Source organism: Epinephelus lanceolatus, chromosome 18, assembly GCF_041903045.1.
Source record: "Epinephelus lanceolatus isolate andai-2023 chromosome 18, ASM4190304v1, whole genome shotgun sequence".
NCBI classification, from domain to species: Eukaryota; Metazoa; Chordata; class Actinopteri; order Perciformes; family Serranidae; genus Epinephelus; species Epinephelus lanceolatus.
The window spans coordinates 43,262,501-43,283,411 of record NC_135751.1 but is presented as its reverse complement, the minus strand read 5'-3'; the positions used below and the strand labels follow the sequence as shown (position 1 = coordinate 43,283,411).

At 44.4% G+C, this 20,911-nt stretch overlaps 4 protein-coding genes across 7 annotated transcripts in view; 1 reads left to right on the top strand and 3 right to left on the bottom strand.

Annotated features, from left to right (window-relative positions):
• abi3a (ABI family, member 3a) overlaps positions 1-20,911 on the bottom strand; it is a 50,874-nt gene that overhangs the window by 17,775 nt on the left and 12,188 nt on the right. For 2 of the 3 annotated variants that reach the window (XM_078161723.1, XM_078161722.1), the window contains exons 1-2: positions 2,578-3,749; positions 83-221 (exon numbers count right to left, since the gene is read on the bottom strand). In XM_078161723.1, coding sequence (XP_078017849.1) covers positions 83-214 — 132 coding nt within the window. In that variant the 5' untranslated portion in view covers positions 215-221; positions 2,578-3,749. Of the gene's footprint in view, positions 1-82; positions 222-2,577; positions 3,750-20,911 lie in introns of those variants that run through there. The other variant, XM_078161721.1, reaches the window with a different exon arrangement.
• dnaaf19 (dynein axonemal assembly factor 19) lies at positions 3,917-8,142 on the bottom strand. Its single transcript, XM_033645543.2, has 3 exons — positions 8,004-8,142; positions 5,222-5,373; positions 3,917-4,145 (listed from the first exon to the last, which is right to left on the bottom strand). Exons 2-3 carry the CDS (start codon positions 5,368-5,370, stop codon positions 4,043-4,045), a joined length of 252 nt encoding a protein of 83 aa, XP_033501434.1. The 5' UTR covers positions 5,371-5,373; positions 8,004-8,142; the 3' UTR covers positions 3,917-4,042.
• Positions 8,950-11,395, top strand: LOC144458691 (caspase b-like). The gene is made up of 5 exons (XM_078161724.1): positions 8,950-9,041; positions 9,455-9,520; positions 9,707-10,013; positions 11,011-11,031; positions 11,122-11,395. The coding sequence occupies exons 3-5, from the start codon at positions 9,740-9,742 to the stop codon at positions 11,133-11,135; spliced, it is 309 nt and encodes a 102-aa protein (XP_078017850.1). The 5' UTR covers positions 8,950-9,041; positions 9,455-9,520; positions 9,707-9,739; the 3' UTR covers positions 11,136-11,395.
• Positions 14,670-20,911, bottom strand: part of LOC117268240 (rho GTPase-activating protein 27) — a 53,009-nt gene continuing 46,767 nt past the window's right edge. For both annotated transcript variants that reach the window (XM_033644510.2, XM_033644512.2), the window contains 5 exons: positions 20,072-20,170; positions 19,386-19,463; positions 18,941-19,075; positions 18,133-18,238; positions 14,670-15,610 (listed from right to left, as the gene is read on the bottom strand). In XM_033644510.2, coding sequence (XP_033500401.2) covers positions 15,433-15,610; positions 18,133-18,238; positions 18,941-19,075; positions 19,386-19,463; positions 20,072-20,170 — 596 coding nt within the window. In that variant the 3' untranslated portion in view covers positions 14,670-15,432. The remainder of the gene's footprint in view (positions 15,611-18,132; positions 18,239-18,940; positions 19,076-19,385; positions 19,464-20,071; positions 20,171-20,911) is intronic.

Here is a 20,911-nt window from a genome sequence, read left to right as displayed (position 1 = left end):
GTAAACTGTTAGCTTAGCATGTTGGGGCATTAATACTAGTTGTTATAGTAGCAGGACTAGCAGTCAGTGGATTAGTACGAACCTGTACGTAGTTGTTGTAGCAGTAATCGGCCACGTTCAGCAGGTTGTCGTAATTCTCCAGCAGAGCTTTTCTGGCGTTGGGAGCTTCCTCCATGATCTTCATCACTTCCTCTTTAAAGTTCTGCTCCTTCATCTCCGATCTGCAAACAAGATTTATTATTTCATGTTCTGTCTCCTGAGAACCTGTGTGGTCAGTGGCCCTACTTCTCTGTTCATTCAATCTAAGTTTTGTTTCAATGTTCCCTCGCAGTCACCATCCTTTGTAAAGGATAACGTTCTGCCATCGTTCTGCCGACTAGGGCTGTAGTCTCCTGGTGGACTAGTCGATTATTTGGTCGCTATGCTCTCGTCCGACCAAATTCTCATTGGTTGAATAATCGCCGTGTTACTTTCATAAGGAGAAAAGTGCTACATCAACAGCTTTCCAGGATTAATCCATTATTTCCTGCGGCAGGGAGACAGGCTAAGTTACCTGTGAAAATGGGGGTGTTTTCAAAACACCCGCGTTGTTGACAGAAAGTTGAACTCACCCACCCTCACGCTCAGCGTCACAGTGACGCAGACCTCCTGTCTGTCTCTGTGAGCTGACACCATTTCCCTCAGTGGAAACAAAGCTTGTATTTACTTGTATTTCACAGATAAGAAACAATAAATTGTGAAGACAATAAAGCCTCCACTAAAATAGCATTTTAAGTCCTGTGTGTGATTTATCCTGGCTTCATATGAGCAGAGGAAATCTCTGCTAGCTGCTAGGCTAATGTATACCATGTAAAATGCCATAGGCTTGTGCTAATAACGTTAGCATGTTGTATTGGTGGGGAAATGTGTCCAGATAAAGACAAGTGTTTGTCTGTCAGTTCTGCGATTTATAGTGAGGCCAGTTTGTGTACTTGTGTTTGAAATTGTCTCTATTAAGCCATGTTTAATGTGTGTTTACTTTGTGTTTAATTCAGCCAACGCACTGCAAATGTTCTGCCGACATTCTAACATTCTACTGATGTTCTACTGATGTTCTACTGATGTTCTGCCGATGCTCTGCTGACATTCTACTAATGTTTTGCAGACATTCTGTGGACGTTCTTCTGATGTTCAGCTAAAGTTCTGCTAGTGTTCTGCCGATGTTCTGCCAACATTCTACCGACATTCTGCTGATGTTCTGATGACGATTTGCTAACGTTCTGCTGACGTCATGGGTACTTTAAAAACCAGGTAAAGACTCACCTGTTCAGGTGTTTCGTAACTTTATTCACATTTTGTCTTTCCTGTTTGTGTATTTTGATTTTTTTGATGTCCTGTGTAAATATTTGTTTCATATCTCAGGTCATCAGTTTCTGTCTGAAATGTAAATTCAGCCATTATCTACTCACCCATATGCCGAGGGAGGCTCAGGTGAAGTTTTAGAGTCCTCACATCACTTGCAGAGATCCAAGGGGAGAGGAGGTAGCAACACAACTCCACCTAATGGAGGCTGACGGCGCCCCAGATTCAAACGTCCAAAAACACATCATTGAAACCACAAAATATCTCCATACTGCTCGTCCGTAGTGATCCAAGTGTCCTGAAGCCCCGACATAAAAAGTTGTTTGGAAAAACCTCATTTGAACTCTGTTTTTAGCCTCATTGTAGCCTGTAGCTCTGACTGCCTCTCTGGGCACCGCGCTCATGTGTGTGCACTTGCACGGGAAAGCACGTGAACACACATGAAGGCAGTGCCCATTAAAAACAGAGTTCAAATGAGGTTTTTCCAAACAACTTTTTATGTCGGGGCTTCAGGACACTTGGATCACTACGGACGAGCAGTATGGAGATATTTTGTGGTTTCAATGATGTGTTTTTGGACGTTTGAATCTGGGGCGCCGTCAGCCTCCATTAGGTGGAGTTGTGTTGCTACCTCCTCTCCCCTTGGATCTCTGCAAGTGATGTGAGGACTCTAAAACTTCACCTGAGCCTCCCTCGGCATATGGGTGAGTAGATAATGGCTGAATTTACATTTTTGGTGCACTATCCCTTTAAATCCATAAATAATAAACACAACAATAACACATATTAAATATCAGTCATGTATTAACGACGTTCAATAAAGCAGTGTGCTGTACTTTCACTTTACTGGACTTCAGGTTGAGGTTCCTCTACTGTGAGTATTTTCATTTTGTGCTGCTGTGAACCTGAACCTGTTCTGAACCTCACACACACAAAGGACAAATATAAATGATGAAACATTAATCTGCAGCACTGACTCTTGTTCCTGCTGAAAAAGTTCTGATGAGACAGGAAGCATCAGCTCTGATGTGAGCACGAGCCCTCACCGACATTCACCTGCAAATTATGGTTTCAATATCCTGCACGTGACGCGGCCGCGGCGCCTTTTATCTCATTAAGGTCGATTAAAGAAGAAGAATAAAGAGGAGAAGAAGAAGAAGAAGAAAGAAGAGAAGAAAAAGAAGAAGAAGAAGAAGAAGAAGAAGAAGAGAGCGGAACTGAACTTTATAAACTCACCAGATTCTGCAGAGAAAAATGATCCGCGGGAAAAGTTCAACTGTGAAGAACAAGCGGAGACTCTGATGATGTCTGTCCCTCTGTCCTCTGTCTGTCCCTCTGTCCTCTGTCTGTCCCTCTGTCCTCTGAGTCCCGTCGCATCAACTTGCTGTTCAACTTGTTTCTGCATCAGCAGCAGCAGCGACCTGCAGCCAAAGATCGTCTCTGCTCCTTCAGAGGTCTCACTCCTCGGGAATACCGGACTGTCCGTTCGGTCTCACGTGTTCAGGAGTCTGGCCGCTGCCTGGAATCTATTCAAGGACCCATGCAATCTATTCACAGCTCCCCTTCATCCTGGAAACTCCTTTAAAGACTCCTGGAATGTAATCAAGGACCACAGAGGGAACCTCTTTACAGAGCAGCAAAAAATCTGTACAGGTACTGAGACCTAATTCAAGGACTCCTGGAATGTTGCGAAAGGCAAACATAGCCCTCACAAGGATCCTGGAACATTTGTAAATCTCTGAGTCCTTTTTCAAGGAGTCCTTGATTCCCTATAGGGATCCCGGGAATCTCTTACAGAGACTCAGGGAGGCCCCTGTTAGTGTCCTGGAAACTCTTTAAAGGATCTGGAAATTTGGGGGACTACTGGGGTCAATTTCAAGGAGTCCAAGAAAGTCTCATGCACCATAACATCCCTTGATGTACCTTTAAAAGCCGTTATCATCCTACAAATTCTCAAGGACCCCTGAAATCTGAAATGATCCCCTGAACTCATTTTGCAGAGTCTTGGGATCTTTTCAAGGATCCTGAAATCCCTGAAGAGACATACAGAATAAAAATAATCCCAGATTTTTTAAATACACTCCAGGGGTCCTTGAAATGGTCACTGGGGTCCCTGCAGACTGAGAGAGATTCCAGAGGGTCTTAAATATACTTGTGAAGGACTCTGAGGGTCATTGTAAGATCCTGGAGCCCTGTAAAGGACCCTGGAATCTCCAGATGGTTTCCAGGACCTCTCAAAATTCAACCAGGCCGTCGGCAGCAGAGTGACAGATTTTAGCTCAGAGTGAGACCTCCTGTCTGTTTCCTGCTCAGCTCAAACCACTTTCCGTCTGACGTCACAGAGAATTAAACTTCATCAAGTCCTGAAGTGAAACTAACGCAGTTTGTTGTGTGATGCTGCCCCCTGCTGGCGACCTGACGTCATACATTAATACAATTAATTCATTGATTAATTAATTAATTCATTCATTCATTCATACCTCAGACAGATTTTAATTGTGTTTATTTAATCAGTCAGTTGTTATTATTAATAACAATAATAATAATAATAATAATAATAATAGTAATAAATGTCTGAGGTTAAAAACACAAACATGTTTTATTCACATCAGAAAAAAAGTTACAAGTATTAAAAACAATCAGAATGTTCCCCGTTGCTCGGGGTGACCGGACATCACTTGTTGCTCAGGGCGACCGGACATCACTTGTTGCTCGGGGCAACAGGGTTCCAGGGCTGTCTCCGTGGAGCTCCATCTTTGTCTTTCTTGTCCAGAGGCCTGAGGTGACAGGACAGGACCAGGTCTCTGACAGACACACAGACACACACACACACACTGAGCCTGGAACTCATTCAAGGACCCTGGAATGTCTTAGAGGAGTTACTGTAGCTTTTAATATATCCTGGAACTCTGTAATGTCTGTATGGACAGAGTCCAGGTCCTTGTAGTGCCTGGTTCACACCACACAACATGCCTGTCGTTCCCACAGTCTCTGTGTCATCAGCTGATGGTGGAGTCAGACATGACACACTACATGATGGTGCACGACCAATCATCACTGGGCGTCTTTCACGACGTGTGTGATGTCATCAGGTTATTCTTGTCCTATTTTTATTATTATTATTATTATTATTATTATTATTATTACCGCAGTCACTGTGTCTGTTCATGTTCCAGCTGAACTGTTGCCATAGTGACATAACAAGTGTCACCAGGTGGGCAGAGCTACATTTGAAGTACCACATACAAACTATGACAGTCACTGAATCCTGCACAGGAAGTTCCTGCAAATGTTTCACAATACAAGCCTTTTTAGAAAATGAAGGGACTCTCTCCACCAAAGTTAAAATGGGCTTTTAATTTGAAACAGAACAGGAAGTGTTGACTTTGAAATGACGGTGCGATGCATTAACTTTATCAAGTGAAAGGGGAGCACATAAAAAGTAAAAATATAAAAACACAGAAAATAATAAATAAAGGGCTGTTGTTGTCCTACAGTTTCCACGACAACAGATCGCTCTGTGTTCCTATTGGTCACAGTGACGGCTGTGACGGGAGAAGCCGAGACGTTGGATTATTGTGTACGACACTCATTGTTCACGAGCCGGCTGTGTTGGGCTGATGCTGTGTAGTGTGTACCAGGCGTAAAGCACCCTGGAACCTTCAAGGACCCTTCAAGTGTCTTTGAAGAAACTCAGGAACCTTGTGAAACATCCTGGAACTCTTTCAAGGAGCTGACCCTGTAAACTCTGATAAGACCCCTCACTTGTTTAAAACAGTCCAGGAGTGTTTCAAGGACCCTGTGATCTCAGTGTAGTCTTTCCAGGACCCTGTAATGTAGAAGGCCATGGAGGCCTGGAGGCCTGGAGGCCTGGAGGTACCTGAACTGGCTGTAGGAGGCGACTCTCTGACTGACAGCTCTCAGTTTCGCTTCGTTCTCTCGCTGATATCTTTGCTCAGACTCAACCGCCATCTGCAGCTCTCTCTCTAGCACAGAGAAGTCGATGACATCACGCTCCAACCTCGCCATCACCTGATGATGTCAAAGTACAGACAATTAGCTCCCAGGCTGTTATTTACCATTAGCTCCCAGGCTAACCTCACAGAACTAACCTTTAGCTCCCAGGCTAACCTCACAGAACTAACCTTTAGCTCCCAGGCTAACCTCACAGAACTAACGTTTAGCTCCCAGGCTAACCTCACAGAACCAACCTTTAGCTCCCAAGCTAACCTCACAGAATTAACCTTCAGTTCCCAAGCTAGCCACACAGAACTAACATTTTGCTCCTAGGCTAACCTCACAGAATTAACCGCTAGCTCCCAGGCTAACCTCACAGAACTAGCGGTTAGCTCCCAGGCTAACCTCACAGAATTAACCTTTAGCTCCCAGGCTAACCTCACAGAACTAACCGTTAGCTCCCAAGCTAACCTCACAGAATTAACCTTCAGCTCCCAAGCTAGCCACACAGAACTAACCGTTGCAGCCCGTTGCTATGCGCGGTATATACGTCATCGCGCCAGAAGGGCAAGGAAACGAGCATGCGCAGAAAGACCGGAACGAACTTCAAGAGGAATGAGTGTATACATGCACACAAAATTCTTTCATTCGGAATGACGAACGGAATAAACGACCCCCTTTAATCGGATTTAATTTTCAATCGGAATGACCGTTTTTCAATCGGAATGACTGTTTACATGACCACTTTTAATCGGAATGGCCTTTCATTCCGATTAAAAGTGGAATTAAACTGTGCATGTAAACGTACTGACTGATGACTTTCTCCCTGATTTTGTGTTTAGATGGGCGGATACAATTTCAGAGTTTAAAAAAACTCCCTACGTTGCAGAACCAATAGTAAATCTGCAGGGCGGTCCTTCGGTGGCTCGCTGAACTCTTGTGCTCGTAAACATAGTCCCACTAGAAACACGTGTAGCGGTACAAAATGGCTCAGCCGTGCTCGCAGAAAACGCCGTCAAAGTTAGTGGATGTTTGTCGCGTTTGCGGCGACACATTCTCACCAACTAAAAGAAACAAACATAATCTTTTACAAGGCCATGACTCATCCGTCCGACCGGACTATAACATTAGAGGGAATCGCCTTGTTGTTTACAAATACTTCCGGGTAGAAAACCAGCAGAGCTTCTAGCTATATATATATATATATATATATATATATATATATATATATATATATATATATATATATATAGCCTATATATCACATTTTTCACATCACTGTATCACCGTATGGACTAATCCGATGTTTGTAAAGTCTATAAACACAATGATTACACAAACATTACTATTCCTGTGTGCACGTTTAGCTGGGCTAACCGTTAGCCGCTAGCGGTGTCTGTAATAGGTAATAGTTTTGGGAAATCACGATGTCTAGAAAGCATCAGTGGCTGCAGCTGACAGGGACAGCTAACACTAGCAGCAAAGCTAACATCAGGACGTCATCTGTTAAAAGCCTCCTGTTGTCGGATGCGACATGAAACTACTCCAGTTAGCTCAATAATGTTGTAACTAAGACATCCGCTGGAGAAAATATTTTCTTCACGGATGAGCACACGTTTGATAAAACGGAGTTAAATCTCTCGGCATCCATTTTCAAGCTCTCTGTGTGTTTGTTTCATTGCGGACGAGAAAAGGGGGAGCGCACATTTCCGAGAAGGCGTGTCCTTTTCAAAAATGCAAGAGGCGTTGCTTTGTTGCCGACCGTTTTCGCCGGTGTGTTAAACACACTTTAGAAAGGAGTGTTCCCAGACTATCAGGAGGCGGAGATCTCTGATTGTCTGGTGGCGAGACTACTCCCAAGCTAACCTCACAGAACCAACCTTTAGCTCCCAAGCTAACCTCACAGAACCAACCTTTAGCTCCCAAGCTAACCTCACAGAACCAACCTTTAGCTCCCAAGCTAACCTCACAGAACTAACCTTTAGCTCCCAGGCTAGCCTCACAGAACCAACCTTTAGCTCCCAAGCTAACCTCACAGAAATAACCTTTAGCTCCCAGGCTAACCTCACAGAACCAACCTTTAGCTCCCAAGCTAACCTCACAGAACTAACCTTTAGCTCCCAGGCTAACCCCACAGAACTAACGGTTAGCTCCCAGGCTAACCTCACAGAACTAACCTTTCGCTCCCAGGCTAACCCCACAGAACTAACAGTTAGCTCCCAGGCTAACCTCACAGGACCAACCTTTAGCTCCCAAGCTAACCTCACAGAACTAACGGTTAGCTCCCAGGCTAACCCCACAGAACTAACGGTTAGCTCCCAGGCTAACCTCACAGAACCAACCTTTAGCTCCCAAGCTAACCTCACAGAACTAACCTTTAGCTCCCAGGCTAACCCCACAGAACTAATGGTTAGCTCCCAGGCTAACCTCACAGAACTAACCGTTAGCTCCCAAGCTAACCTCACAGACCTAACGGTTAGCTCCCAAGCTGACCTCACAGAGCTAACGGTTAGCTCCCAGGCTGACCTCACAGAACTAACCTTTAGCTCCCAGGCTAACCTCACAGAACTAACCTTTAGCTCCAAGGCTAACCCCAGAGAACTAACGGTTAGCTCCCAGGCTAACCTCACAGAACTAACGGTTAGCTCCCAGGCTAACAGTAGCTAACAGACAGGTGAGGATGAGATTCAGATCCAACATGTTACCTGCAGCAGGTTTGACTCCTCGCGCTTCTGCTCTCTGTGTGTTCAGGTGTTTTTAGGATCCTTGTTGGTCTCATGCAACAAATCGTCTCCATGACGACGGGCTGGCGGTCGGCGCCTGCGCAGTGTAGTGTGGTCACCGCGGGAACAGAGGACTGAGCAGCGGGTAAAATGGAGCTGCCTTTGTTTTGAAATGGTTTGTGTGGATCCGTGACGTCACTGCTCTGATCCAGGATCGATATCAAGCTCGTTAAAGTTGAACTGAGCCTGGACAGTAGACGAGACCAGGCGGTGACAAACACAGACTGTAGTATGTCTACGGTGACAGCAAGCTGTTCCCAGCAGCCTTCAGTCCGAACAGGAAGTCACACACAGACACACTTCCGGTCTGATATGATGTCAGTTCATTAAAAAATGATCAGACCCATAGATCAGTTTGTTCTCAGTCTCATTGATTTATTAAAATGTTTTACAGGTGATCTGTAGTTAAGTTCATGGTTCATGTTTGGAGGAGGAGCCTTGATGCTGCACCTTAAATGACTTCATAGGTGTTTGAAATGAAAAAAGTCTCAGTTTTTCACTCTTGTCGTACAAACTCTTTGTTTTGTACCACATTTAAAATGAGACATAAATGTCACAGTTTTAACTTCAGGTCATGTTGTTGTTTTGTTTTGTTCTGACGGAAGCGTACGTCACACACAATGTGTTAAGATAAGATAAGATAAGATAAGATAAGATAAGATAAGATAAGATACACCTTTATTGTTCAGGTCAGCAATAAAAACACATTATTACTGTATCATCATCATCATCATCATCATTATTACTATTATTATAGACTGACTGAAACAGGAAAGCACACACACACACACACACACACACACACACACATTTCCTCCGAGCTTATGTAACTTCTGGTAACACAGCAGGTATTTCCTGTTGATGGCTGGGAGGGGGCGGAGCCTGTTGGTGATAAGGTTCAGTAAGTGAAACTGACTGTAGATCAGATTCAGATGCCGACGGCGTGAAGACAAGTCAGAGGTGAGTCAGAGAAAGTTTTAAACCAAGTTTCTACACAAAAGGTTTTCTGTCAGACTGTTATAGTCCTGATCCTGATCCTGATGCTGATCCTGATCCTCAGCATCAGGATCAGGATTAGCATCAGGATAGTGAAAGAGTTTCCTGTGTCAGACTGAGCTGCTTCCTGCATCACACGGCGTATTACAGACCAGACAAACTGCTGGGAGTTTGGTTTTTAGAGACGTGAAATAGCTCTCGCACCTGCAGCATGTCTCGTCCTGTCAGACAGAATGTGGCGAGAACATGTGGCGACATTAACAGGGCGGGCCACGTGTCACCGCCTGTATCTCAGGTTGTTTATAATCAGTCGACTCTGGACCCCGCCGCTCTTTGTCTTCCTGTTGAGCTGACTTTACATGTGAATGTCTTCACAGCCTGACCTTTGACCTGTGGACAGACGGAGGCTCCTCTCATCTGGTGTCCGTTCTCTCCTCTGACTGGTACGTGAACACTCCCTGATGATGTCACAGGGTGCGACACCTCTGTGTGGATCAGGTTACAGCTCTGACTCCAGATCAGTGTGAGCGCTGCTTCTGTAACTGCAGCTCCAGGGGCATGTTTCCTGTGTGACATCATCACCTTACTACTGTGTGTGTGTGTGTGTGTGTGTGTGTGTGTGTGTGCAGGTGTTTTAAACACAGGTAAAACAGGAAGTGGCGATGACCACGGTGTATCAGATTCTGCTCAGAGAGCTGAAGGACCTGCTGGATGATCAGTTCAAAGAGTTTAAGTTTCACGTGAGGGAGTGCGTCCAGGCTGACGGAGGTTTTCCGGTGATCCCCTCCTCTGAGCTCGCCAACGCCGACAGACCCAAGATGGTGGAACTGATGGTCCATCACTACAAGGACCAGGCGGTGGGGGTGACCCAGGCGGCGTTAAAGGAGATCGGGAGGAACGACCTGGTGGAGAATTTAAATCGGGCCAGAAACGCAGGTAGGTCATGTTGTCACCTGTCGAGATGGTCACATGACTCCTCCTCTATAAAAGAATAACTGAGGTCGTATTTGATGAAACAACATTCAGACTGAATGAGTTTATTGTTGTCACGATACGATGTTACCATGATATCATCATGATACAATATTATCACAATAAATTAGTCATGATATGTTATTGCGATTTTAAATATGTTACCATATGCTCAGAATTACAATCACATATGTCGCAATATATTGTGATTTATTACCTTTTTTCAATGTAAATTTTCCCTCAAAGGAAACTTTTTCAACGTGTTTAATTGAATAAGATTGAGTTGTTTGTTTTTTTTTTAAATTGCATCAACATAAATCTTGTGGACTAAAAAAAACAACAGATTTTATTTTTCTAATTGTTTAATTTGTATTAGCCATATTAACAATCTATAAAAATGTAAAAAGCAAAGTTACTTGACGTCTCATGTATCGGTACAATATTACCACACAAAATATCCTGATACTTTGTTGCATCGATTTTATCCGCGCCCCATCATCAGTTCATAATGTGCAACATTCTGTTAGTTCATTAAAGGTTGTTAAACTAACACAGGTGCATTTTCTGTTCTGCTGAAACTAACTTTTAAAACACATGTATGAACTGCACTGAAGTGTCCACTTTGATTTCAGGTGAAGTGACTCACCTGTTCATCACCTGTCGGTGTGTTGTATCTTCAGTCTGTGTGAATGTTCTGCAGCACATCACTGATGGTTTAACCTCTGTGACTGATTTACAGACGCTCACAGATGAGACATTCATGAAACCATGTCAGACACAGTGACTGTTGGACAGTCGTTAGTAGAGTCAGTTTCTGCGTCTGTGCTTCAGGAAGCAGTTCACCTGTGCTCTCACCTGGAGCTTTGGTTTGAAGCCAACAGACGGGACACTGTTTGTAGAAATGAGCGTGCACTCATTTGATGAATGACTCATCTGATCTGAAACTTCTCTCTCTCCACAGGTCCCATGCAGTTGGACCACGGTAAGATTTCAGCACCATGAGACTCTTTGAAAATCCATCCCAGAATATCTGAAAACACTGTCTGATCTTCTGTCTCCATCTGTCTCTTAGCAAATTTGCAGTGACCTGTGCTTTTGACCTCCTCCTGATGTGGACATTATAACTCTTTATGCTACGGCACCTGACTTCCTGCTTTGCGCCCATCCTAATCACTGCAGCCACTAGAGGTCGCCGCCTCATGACATACAAAAAAGAGGAGGTAGAGTCGGACCAAACTACCTCAGATCTCTGATGACAACTGATAATGGGCTGAAAACATTCCAATATTTGGGCATGGGCATAATATTGTTGTAAAAGCATCTATAAATAAATTGGATTTATAAAAGTCACAGTTTTCAGTTTCTTGTATCAGGTGTGATGTAAGTCAGAATTTCAGAGGAGGATTTTATATGAGAGTCACTGTCAGGAGACGAAACACTCGAGAACACTGACGTAAAGATCAGTTTTATTTTATTAAAGCTCAGTAAAATACCCTCTTATGTACAGACTTTAATCTGCTAATCTTCCAAGTTAACTTTGTTCTATATCTGTAATACATATAAACTCAATACTATAAAAACATACAGCATTGTACAGATTAACATTTCTATAATTCATCTGACAAACAGCAGTAAAAATGTTCCTGTAAATTTCATCCCTTAAAAAGACACTAACATTTCTGTAAATCCTCTTTTTCTGTCTTTAATAACTCTGAAGTCCCTCAGGGAAACATCCTGGGTCCTCCAAACTTCCTGTTAAAACTTATTTAAATTTAGAAAAACACTTTAATAAACCCTCTGTCTTTGTTCTCTGTCTTTAATGACTAGATTGAGGATGTGTTTAGCCTAGCTTAGCACAAAGATTATGATTTTGTATTTGAGTTGTCGACAGTCTAAAACACTTCATCCTGTATGTGACTGATTTTGATCCAGTGCTTAAGGTCTTGTTCTTTTAAAGCTTAGGTAAGACATATACTTGGTATCAACACATAGGAAAGGACTTTTCTGTGCAAATTTGTGTTTTCCAGTGTCAGTGAATGCAACACAGACTGATGGTTGTTGTACTGGTGGTTACTGGGAACACATCAGCTCTTATTTATACACTGAGACTCTGTGAACACATGAACACATACGTATATTAAACTAATGTGCGACTGTGGAGGATCCAGTGACCATCTACATGTGGAAGCTAAATCTGATCTAACGATCGGACACTGACGCCTGAACAGCAGCAGAGTTCAGCAGCAATAAAGACACCACCGGCTGCCTGAATATAACACAGTGAGCAGGTACTACTCGAGACAATCAGCATTAAGCCTGGACCTTGTTGTTGATCTCTGAACCTCAGACTGATTTTAATGCCCACGGTCAGACAGTTCTCACATATTCATCAACTACCGTAAAACTTCTGTTAGAAGCACAGGCTATTATTTGCTTAAATCACTGAACTGTATTTGAGACAGGCCTTTAATTCCTCTCACACAAACTGTTGCTCAGCAAAGATCAAGAAATACAATCAGACTGTTGTTTTAAACCAGTCTGAATATTACTGTATAGAGAGGGATCCCTCCTCAGTTGCTCTTCCTGAGGTTTCTACCGTTTTTTCCCCGTTAAAGGGTTTTTTGGGGAGTTTTTCCTGATCAGCTGTGAGGGTCATAAGAACAGAGGGATGTCGTATGCTGTAAAGCCCTGTGAGGCAAATTGTGATTTGTGATATTGGGCTTTATAAATAAAATTGATTGATTGATTGATTGAACATGAGTCTTCAGATCATAAATCAGTTATGAATCATTGATCTGATCTGACTCTGACAGACAGAGCATCAGAGAGAGTTACAGCACATGACACACCGACACAACTCCACTTTATCCTGTTCAAACAATCCTCACAACTTGGATTCATTGTTATACTGTAAAAATCCTTTTGGTTCTTTTGCTGTGAGGACCCTTACAGACTGAGGGGTGATGCAGGAACAGACACAGAATCTGAGGTACACAACGACCTGCTTTATACATCTGAAGAGCTCCAATAAAAATGAACTGATGGTAACAGACCTGGGGCCGTATTCACAAAGCGTCCTCGTGCTAAGAGTTGCTCCTTGTGACGAAATTCTAAGAAAGTTCTTAAAATTGTGACCCACAAAGGGGTGTGTCTGTGACAACCAATCACGTCTGTTAAAAGAAAGCCCCACACCTACCAACAGGGTCGAACACACCTTGAGAGTTGCTCTGAGAACTTTCCTAAATCACTCCTGAGGTCAGACTCCTTACTTCAAGTTTTTAGTCTAAGTTAGGAGCTCTCTGTTTGTGAATACAGCCACAGGCCTCTAATAGAGACAGGCCTTTATTTGTCTAAATGTGTAGCTACACCAAACAAAAACAACAACAAACAAACAGGAGAACCCAACTGGACTTTACATTTTTAATTTGTTTGGGAACCGTAAAAAGATCCCATGTTCCCTCATTCTTCTGTTGAGGTGTCACGTCTGAATGGGAACAGTCTCATGTTTAGGTGGGCAGTTTTAAGTCAACAGGCGGCCGATGGTGAGCGTCTCACTCAGTCTTTGTCGTGTGTCCCTCATCAGCCCCCACTGACTCTTTTTTGGGGGGCTGATTCAGCATGTTGAATCAACATCAGAGCCCGTCAGTGAATGACCTCCCTCTGACTGTCGACTGAGCTCAGGTGAGGAGCAGAGGAGCGTCAGTGAGTAAAGGAGGAGCTAAAGTCCAAAACCAACTTGTTCCATCAGGTCAGATTATTTTTCTCTTCAGCAGAAACGTTTCCTGATGGTTTGTGTTATTGTTCACTGGCGCACGGTAAATATGCTCTGATTGTGTTGTTCATGTGCTAACTGGCTAACTAGCATCAAGACGCTCTTCCTGTTGATGAATACAGACGACCGCCGTCTGCTGCTGTGGAGACTTATTTCCTCCCAGCAGGAGCAGAACGGACGAGCTGATTGGCCGTCAGCTGGAGTCTCTGAAGGTTCAAAGATATTTTATGTGTTTAAGTTGGTCTGAAGATCGGTTGCCATACTCCAGTTTGTCTTCAGACACAAGAACGCTCTCCTCTTAGAACCAGTCCAGGGTTCTAGGTGGTTCCACCAGGGTCGTTTAAGGCTCTGTGGTTTGGTGGTGAGACAGAGGTGCCGTTCAGCCAACAGACTGCAGGTTTAATCCTGTGAACTTTAACGTCCACAAGAATTAGTGAAAAACAAAGAAAAAAAGGATGTTTGGTTCCAGAGTTCTACAAGGTTCCAAAATGACCTGAGACCTGTGTGAATAGTTCTCACTCTCGGTGTGACGTTGGGTTTGGGGTTTTATTCAGGTGCAGAGTTGGTGTGTTTGGTTTGGTCTGTTGTCTTGACAGCAAAGTGAGAATGTGGTTAAGGTTTCAGAACCGGTCAAGGGTTCTAGGTGGATCCACTCAGAGTATAACATGGTTTGGTGGTCTGCTGATGAGAGAATTATATACTCAACAGGTTCCATGTTACACACTCCATTAATTTATATGTCCACAGATTGTAGAAAGGAGGAGAGGATGTTTGGTTCCAGAGTTCTTTAAGAGTTCTTTAAAGGTTCCAGATGAACTTGTTGGAACATTTTTCCACAAAGGGATAAATTTGTTTTTTTTTTTAGTGTCTCTGTTTGGTCGGTTTCCTTGATGGAAGTTTTCAGACTGAGTTCTACATAGTTCCACTCTGGTTCTTCCTGGATTCTTCAGAGTCCAGTGTTTAATGAAGGTGCCAGGTTAGTTCCCAGGAACTTTGATGACCATGCATTAAAAAAAGTATTATTAATCAAAGTGGTAAATTTGGGGTTTGAAGTTGCCAAAAAGTGTTTTGTCCGTATCTTCCGTTGAAACATGACCCACGTTTAAGGTTTCTAATCCAGTTCAGGTTTTTAGGTGGTTCCACTCTGGTTCTACAAGGATCATTTCGTGCACAGTGTCTGTGGAACTTGAGTGTCTGTTGAAGTTCTTTGATTCAGACATTGAAGCTGTTTGGTTCTAGAGATCTTTAAAGGTTCTAGAAGGATCTTGATTTTGTTGATAGAGTTCTTGCTCAAAAAGGTCTTTGGGTTTTAATAAGCCAAGAAAATATGTTCTATTTGGTTTGTTGAAAAAAAAGAGAGAAAAGCTGCTGTCAAACCATTCCATCGTTCTAGGTGGTCCCACTCTGGTTCTATGTGGCTCATTGGAGACACAGTGGTAATGGGGGGCAGGTTCCAGGTTCAGTCCTCAGTGAACTTTGGTCTGAGAGGAGGTGATGATTGGTTCTAGAAGGTTCTCTGACACAGTGGAAGATCTTTGGCGAGTGTGGTGATGTTTGGGAGAACTCCATGAGGTTCTCAGAGGGTTCTGAAGGTTCCACAGGAAGTTCCTCCTAGCTCTGGGAGAAGATGGTCTGGAACTCGTTGAGCATGAGCTCCACTATCTGGCTCTGGAACACCATGTGGATCGTCATATTGGCTGACTCGGTCTGTGGGCGGAGCAACGTGGGGCCGAAGACGATGGCGATGCTCTGAACCGACATCCTGTTGGCGTCCTTGTTCTCGATCACCCTGCAGAGAGACAGAGAGAGCGGTTCCTGTTTCAGTGTGAGCAACTCACAGGGCATAATTAAGTTTCAATCATCTGATCAGGTTTTGTCCACTCTTGTGTCGGCTGCAGACTGACTCTGCAGAGATGGCTGCCATCTTGTTTTCACATGGATTAGTGTGTTGTTGTCTTACGGCCACTAGATGGCACATAAAAGTGTCCATGGACGAGGACAACAGGTCTGAGTTAAGTAGAATGAAGTTTAAGGTGCAGCAAACCCAAAATGTGATGTCCTCATGTGAGGATGCAGCGTCTCAGGAGGCTTTGCAGACAACCCTACTCATGTTTACAGTGAACATCCATTTTCATCAGCTTATCCGGGGCCCGGTCACGGGGGCAGCAGCCAAGCAAAGCACCCCAGACGTCCCTCTCCCCAGCAACACTTTCCAGCTCCTCCTGGAGGACCCCGAGGTGTTCCCAGGCCAGATGACACTTTATCCACCTTATTTTCAAACACGGAAGTAAATAGTGATCAACTTCCGTTTTTTTGTGCGTGACTTCCGGTCAGCTGCTTTCCCTCATGCTTTCCCTTACCGGAGCTAACGGTGCAAGCTAATATTTTTTTTCAGTTTTCAGTTGTGTATGTTATTCAATCAGTTAGTTAGTTAGTTAGTTAGTCTGTGTATTTTTTATAACGTTAGATAACTGTGCCCACGTTTCCATTATAACGGAAATTTATTCCCTCTAAACGCGAATAAATCGCACGTCAGTCATAAACTATGAACCAAAAAAGCACAATCTATCCCGAGTGAGACAAATTGCTTGATCCCCGTCTCCAGTGTACCAGCAGAGAACCTGCAGAACCGAATCAGCGAAAAAACACACAGCGGCTGCAACTCGCACCCTCGACACACAGACATACAGACGGTGCTTCTGCATGCCAGCCACACGTGTGCGCAACTATGAGAAATAAATATGTGAGGTGTACGCTGCTTTTCTATCTTTTTTCCCTTTTCTTTCTTTCTCTCTGTCAGCGACATACACTCCTAACACAGGACGGGTTGTTTTAATTGACTGAGTTGATCATTAAGCCATAGTGATGTGCGGATCATCTAGATCACGATGTCTAGAAAGCATCAGTGGCTGCAGCTGACAGGGACAGCTAACGTTAACACTAGCAGCAAAGCCAACATCAGGATCGTCATCCGTTAAAAGCCTCCTGTTGTCGGATACGACATGAAACTACTCCAGTTAGCTCAACCATGTTGTAACTAAGACATCTGCTGGAGAAAATATTTTTTTCACGGGCCACTTTGTGACTTTAGTGAGTTATTACAGACACGGCTAACGGCTAACAGCTAACGGTTAGCCCAGCTAATCTACGATAACCATGTTATTAATTACACACAGAGAAAACACTAATGTTTGTTCAGTCATTGTGTTTATAGACTTTACAAACATCAGATTAGTCTAAACGGTGATATAGTGACGTGAAAAATGTGATATATACATATATATATAGCTAAACTCAGCAAGGTAAACAACAAGGCGATTCCCATTTACACAGTGGTAAGAGTGCTGGACCGGAAGTGTCGCACAAAAAAACAGAAGCTGGCTGCGTTCTGTTTTGCCTCCGTGTTTCCGTGAAAAATAAGGTGGATAATCCCTCCAGTGTGTTCTGGGTCTGCCCCGGGGCCTCCTACCAGTGGGACATGCCCGGAACACCTCTAACAGGAGGCGCCCAGGAGGATCCTTATCAGATGCCCGAACCATCTCAACTGACCCCTTTCGACGTGAAGGAGCAGCAGCTCTACTCTGAGCTCCCTCCAGATGTCTGACTCCTCCCCCTATCTCTAAGGCTGAGCCCAGACACCCTACAGAGGAAACTCATTTCAGACGCTTGTATCTGTGATCTCATTCTTTCGGTCACTACCCAGAGCTCATGACCATAGGTGAGGGTTGGGACGCAGATGGACCAGTAAATTGAAAGCTTTGCTTTCTGGCTCAGCTCCCTCTGAACCAAGACAGACCGGCGCAGCGCCCGCATCACTGCAGAAGCTGTTTTCAAATGCACTACATGACGGCACATGACACCTTGATTTTTGCACCACAGTCCAACTCATTGGTCCGATGTTGTGAGTAAATGAAGACACTCATCAATCTGAAGACAGAAGAACAGCTTTTACTTCAGGGAAGCAACAGAAGAATCTTTGTCCACGTGTTCCTGCAGAATCTAAAACCGGTTTCCCTTCTCATCGCTCGTACTCCATCATTAACAAACCAGAAACTGATTTGAGTTTTCCACTTCCTGTCAGCTCTCGGAGGTTAATAGTTAACCCCTCATTTATCCTCTGCAGTCACACACCTCATCAGGAACAACAGAAGAAACCTTGTTAAGCTAACATCAGATATTTCCTGATCTGATCCTCTCAGGTTCAACACGCTCTGAGCTGTAAGTCTCTGCAGGTCAGTCCTCCCCTCTGGATTCTACCGGATCAAACAGTGAACAGACTTCAGGCTGTACGAAGCCTCGGGGTGAACTCACCTGCGCAGGTGTCTGAACAGCAGCTCCATGGTGTCGTGGTTCGGCAGAGGCAGAGAACGAACCAGGTCCTTCATGTAGGAGACTCTCAGGCTGTAGTCTGGAACTTCTGCACAGAAACAAACACACAGAGACGCTTCAAACACTCTGACACTTCCTGTTCAAGACAGAGGATCACGCCGTTATCACGCTTCGCCGTCGTGTATGGAAGGTATGATCATGGAGGACGGAGCGGGCTCATCTTTAAGCAGCTGAGGTTAAAGGCTTGTTATCGATGCGTCAGGCCTGCACAGAATCGACCACCCCACAGTTTGTGACGGTTACATCTACGTCACACATCATCCTCACTTTGAGCCCGACACTGCAGAACATGATGGGAAACGCCCGGCTCTCAGCTAATCTAACAGCTGATTGGTTTAATGTTCAACCCCAATGAGCCTGAAAACAGCACTGAATCAGCGTCTGTAGAAAATGGACGGGACGGCTAATGTGTGCGACCCGCTGCAAGCTGCTGTTAGCAGTTAGCAGCTAACTCAAACGATGAGGTCCAGGAGCTCCTTCCCCTCCGAGCACAGGACGAGATGAGCCGCCATATAACAGAGACGCTACATGATGTTACTGACATGTGATTTCATTGTTATGTTGATGTCACACTAGGCGTGAATAAAACAACTGGTGTGAGTGAATTTGAGGTAAAGTCAAAATGAAGACGTGATTAGACGCGAAAGGCACAAATTCAGCAGTGTGATGTCACATCAGGATGTGATGTCAGTGTTGGTGTCATGTGAACAGGATGTGATGTCAGACTGACGGATGGCGGCGATGAACTTGTCGAAGCAGCTGAAGGGAAACAGCGGCTCTGGAAGCTCCCGCAGGAAAAGCTTCAGTGCTCCGGTGATCACGTGGATCTCCTCCCACTGTCCGTCCTCCAGGTCCAACTGCTCCTCTGCAGGGACAACCACAGGGGGGGGACACACAGACAAGAGGGGACACAGAGACAAGAGGGGACACAGTGACAAGAGGGGACACAGAGACAAGAGGGGACATAGTGACAAGAGGGGACACAGAGACAAGAGGGGACATAGTGACAAGAGGGGACACAGAGCTTCAGTTAGAAAGAAACCAGTTGCTGCAGGACAGAAAGACACACACACACACACACACACACACACACACACAGACAGACAGACAGACACACACACACACACACACAGACAGACAGACACACAGACACACACACACAGACAGACAGTTACCATGATCAGCTTTGTGTCGTAGTTTCTGGATCACAGCCAGGTTTCCACTCACTCTGTAGATCCCGTCCACATCCAGACCTGAACACACACACACACACACACACACACACACACACAGTTACACACTGCACTTTTAACAGTTTAAACCAACTACGTGATTTTTCCGAAATTTTTAACAGTTTAAACTTAGTCCGTGACTTCTCTGAAAATTTTTAAGTTTAAACTGATTCCATGACTTTTCTAAAACTTTTAAGAGTTTTAACTAATTCCTTGACTTTTCCGAAATGTTAAACCAATTCCGTGACTTTTGCGAAACGTTAAAGAGTTTTAACTAATTCTATGACTTTTCCAGGCCGTGATTGTGACCCTTTTTATAGCTACATAGGGAGCAAGTCCTCATCTGCAGAGATTACAATGTTTTTCTACAGTAGCCCAGAATGGACAAACCAAACACTGACTCTAGACAGAGACATTCATGTGTTCAACAGCAGCAGCTCCTCAGTAACAAGCAGCGTCAGACAAACACTGATTATTAATGTTTAATGTCTTCATCATGGTGTGAATCAGCTGATCTGTTTCTTTCAGTTCTGATCAATGAAGGAATTCTGACCAGGAGAAGATGCAGTCCTCACTGATCGGACACACTGCACCTTTAAATGTGTGTGTGTGTGTGTGTGTGTGTTTACCTCTCCTCTCCACCGCTCTGATACACTTCTCTACAAACTTTGGGATGGTGGCATTCTCTCTGTGACACAGTGTGTCCAGGTGACAGCCGAACACGTTGTCTGGACACCAGAGAGGACACGTTCATCAACAGGGCTCACTTCAGTACAGACTACAAACAACATGGTGGCCACGTTTTCTGTCTGTCTGTCTGTCTGTGTGTCCATGTGTCTGTCTGTCTGTGTGTCTGTGTGTGTGTCTGTCTGTGTGTCTGTGTGTGTGTCTGTCTGTGTGTCTGTGTGTGTGTGTGTGTCTGTGTGTGTGTCTGTGTGTGTGTCTGTCTGTGTGTCTGTGTGTGTGTCTGTCTGTGTGTCTGTGTGTGTGTCTGTCTGTGTGTCTGTGTGTGTGTGTGTGTCTGTGTGTGTGTCTGTCTGTGTGTCTGTGTGTCTGTCTGTCTGTGTGTCCATGTGTCTGTCTGTCTGTGTGTCTGTGTGTGTGTCTGTCTGTGTGTCTGTGTGTGTGTGTGTGTCTGTCTGTGTGTCTGTCTGTCTGTCTGTGTGTCCATGTGTGTGTCTGTCTGTGTGTCTGTGTGTGTGTGTGTGTCTGTCTGTGTGTCTGTCTGTCTGTCTGTGTGTGTGTCTGTCTGTGTGTCTGTGTGTGTGTCTGTCTGTGTGTCTGTGTGTGTGTGTGTGTCTGTGTGTGTGTCTGTCCGTTTGTCTGTCTGTGTGTCTGGGTGTCTGTCTGTCTGTCTGTGTGTCTGTCCGTGTGTCTGTGTGTCTGTCTGTGTGTCTGTCTGTCTGTCTGTGTGTCTGTGTGTCTGTGTGTCTGTCTGTGTGTCTGTGTGTCTGTCTGTCTGTCTGTCT

What these genes read in the sequence shown, in the direction of transcription:
- dnaaf19 (XM_033645543.2), bottom strand. Translation starts at nt 5,370, where the DNA reads ATGGCGAGGTTGGAGCGTGATGTCATCGACTTCTCTGTGCTAGAGAGA. An exon ending in GCCTCCTACAGCCAGTTCAG is followed by an intron (nt 4,146 to 5,221) that starts GTACCTCCAGGC and finishes TGTGTCTGTCAG; the next exon opens with AGACCTGGTCCTGTCCTGTC.
- LOC144458691 (XM_078161724.1), top strand. Translation starts at nt 9,740, where the DNA reads ATGACCACGGTGTATCAGATTCTGCTCAGAGAGCTGAAGGACCTGCTG. An exon ending in AAATCGGGCCAGAAACGCAG is followed by an intron (nt 10,014 to 11,010) that starts GTAGGTCATGTT and finishes CTCTCTCCACAG; the next exon opens with GTCCCATGCAGTTGGACCAC.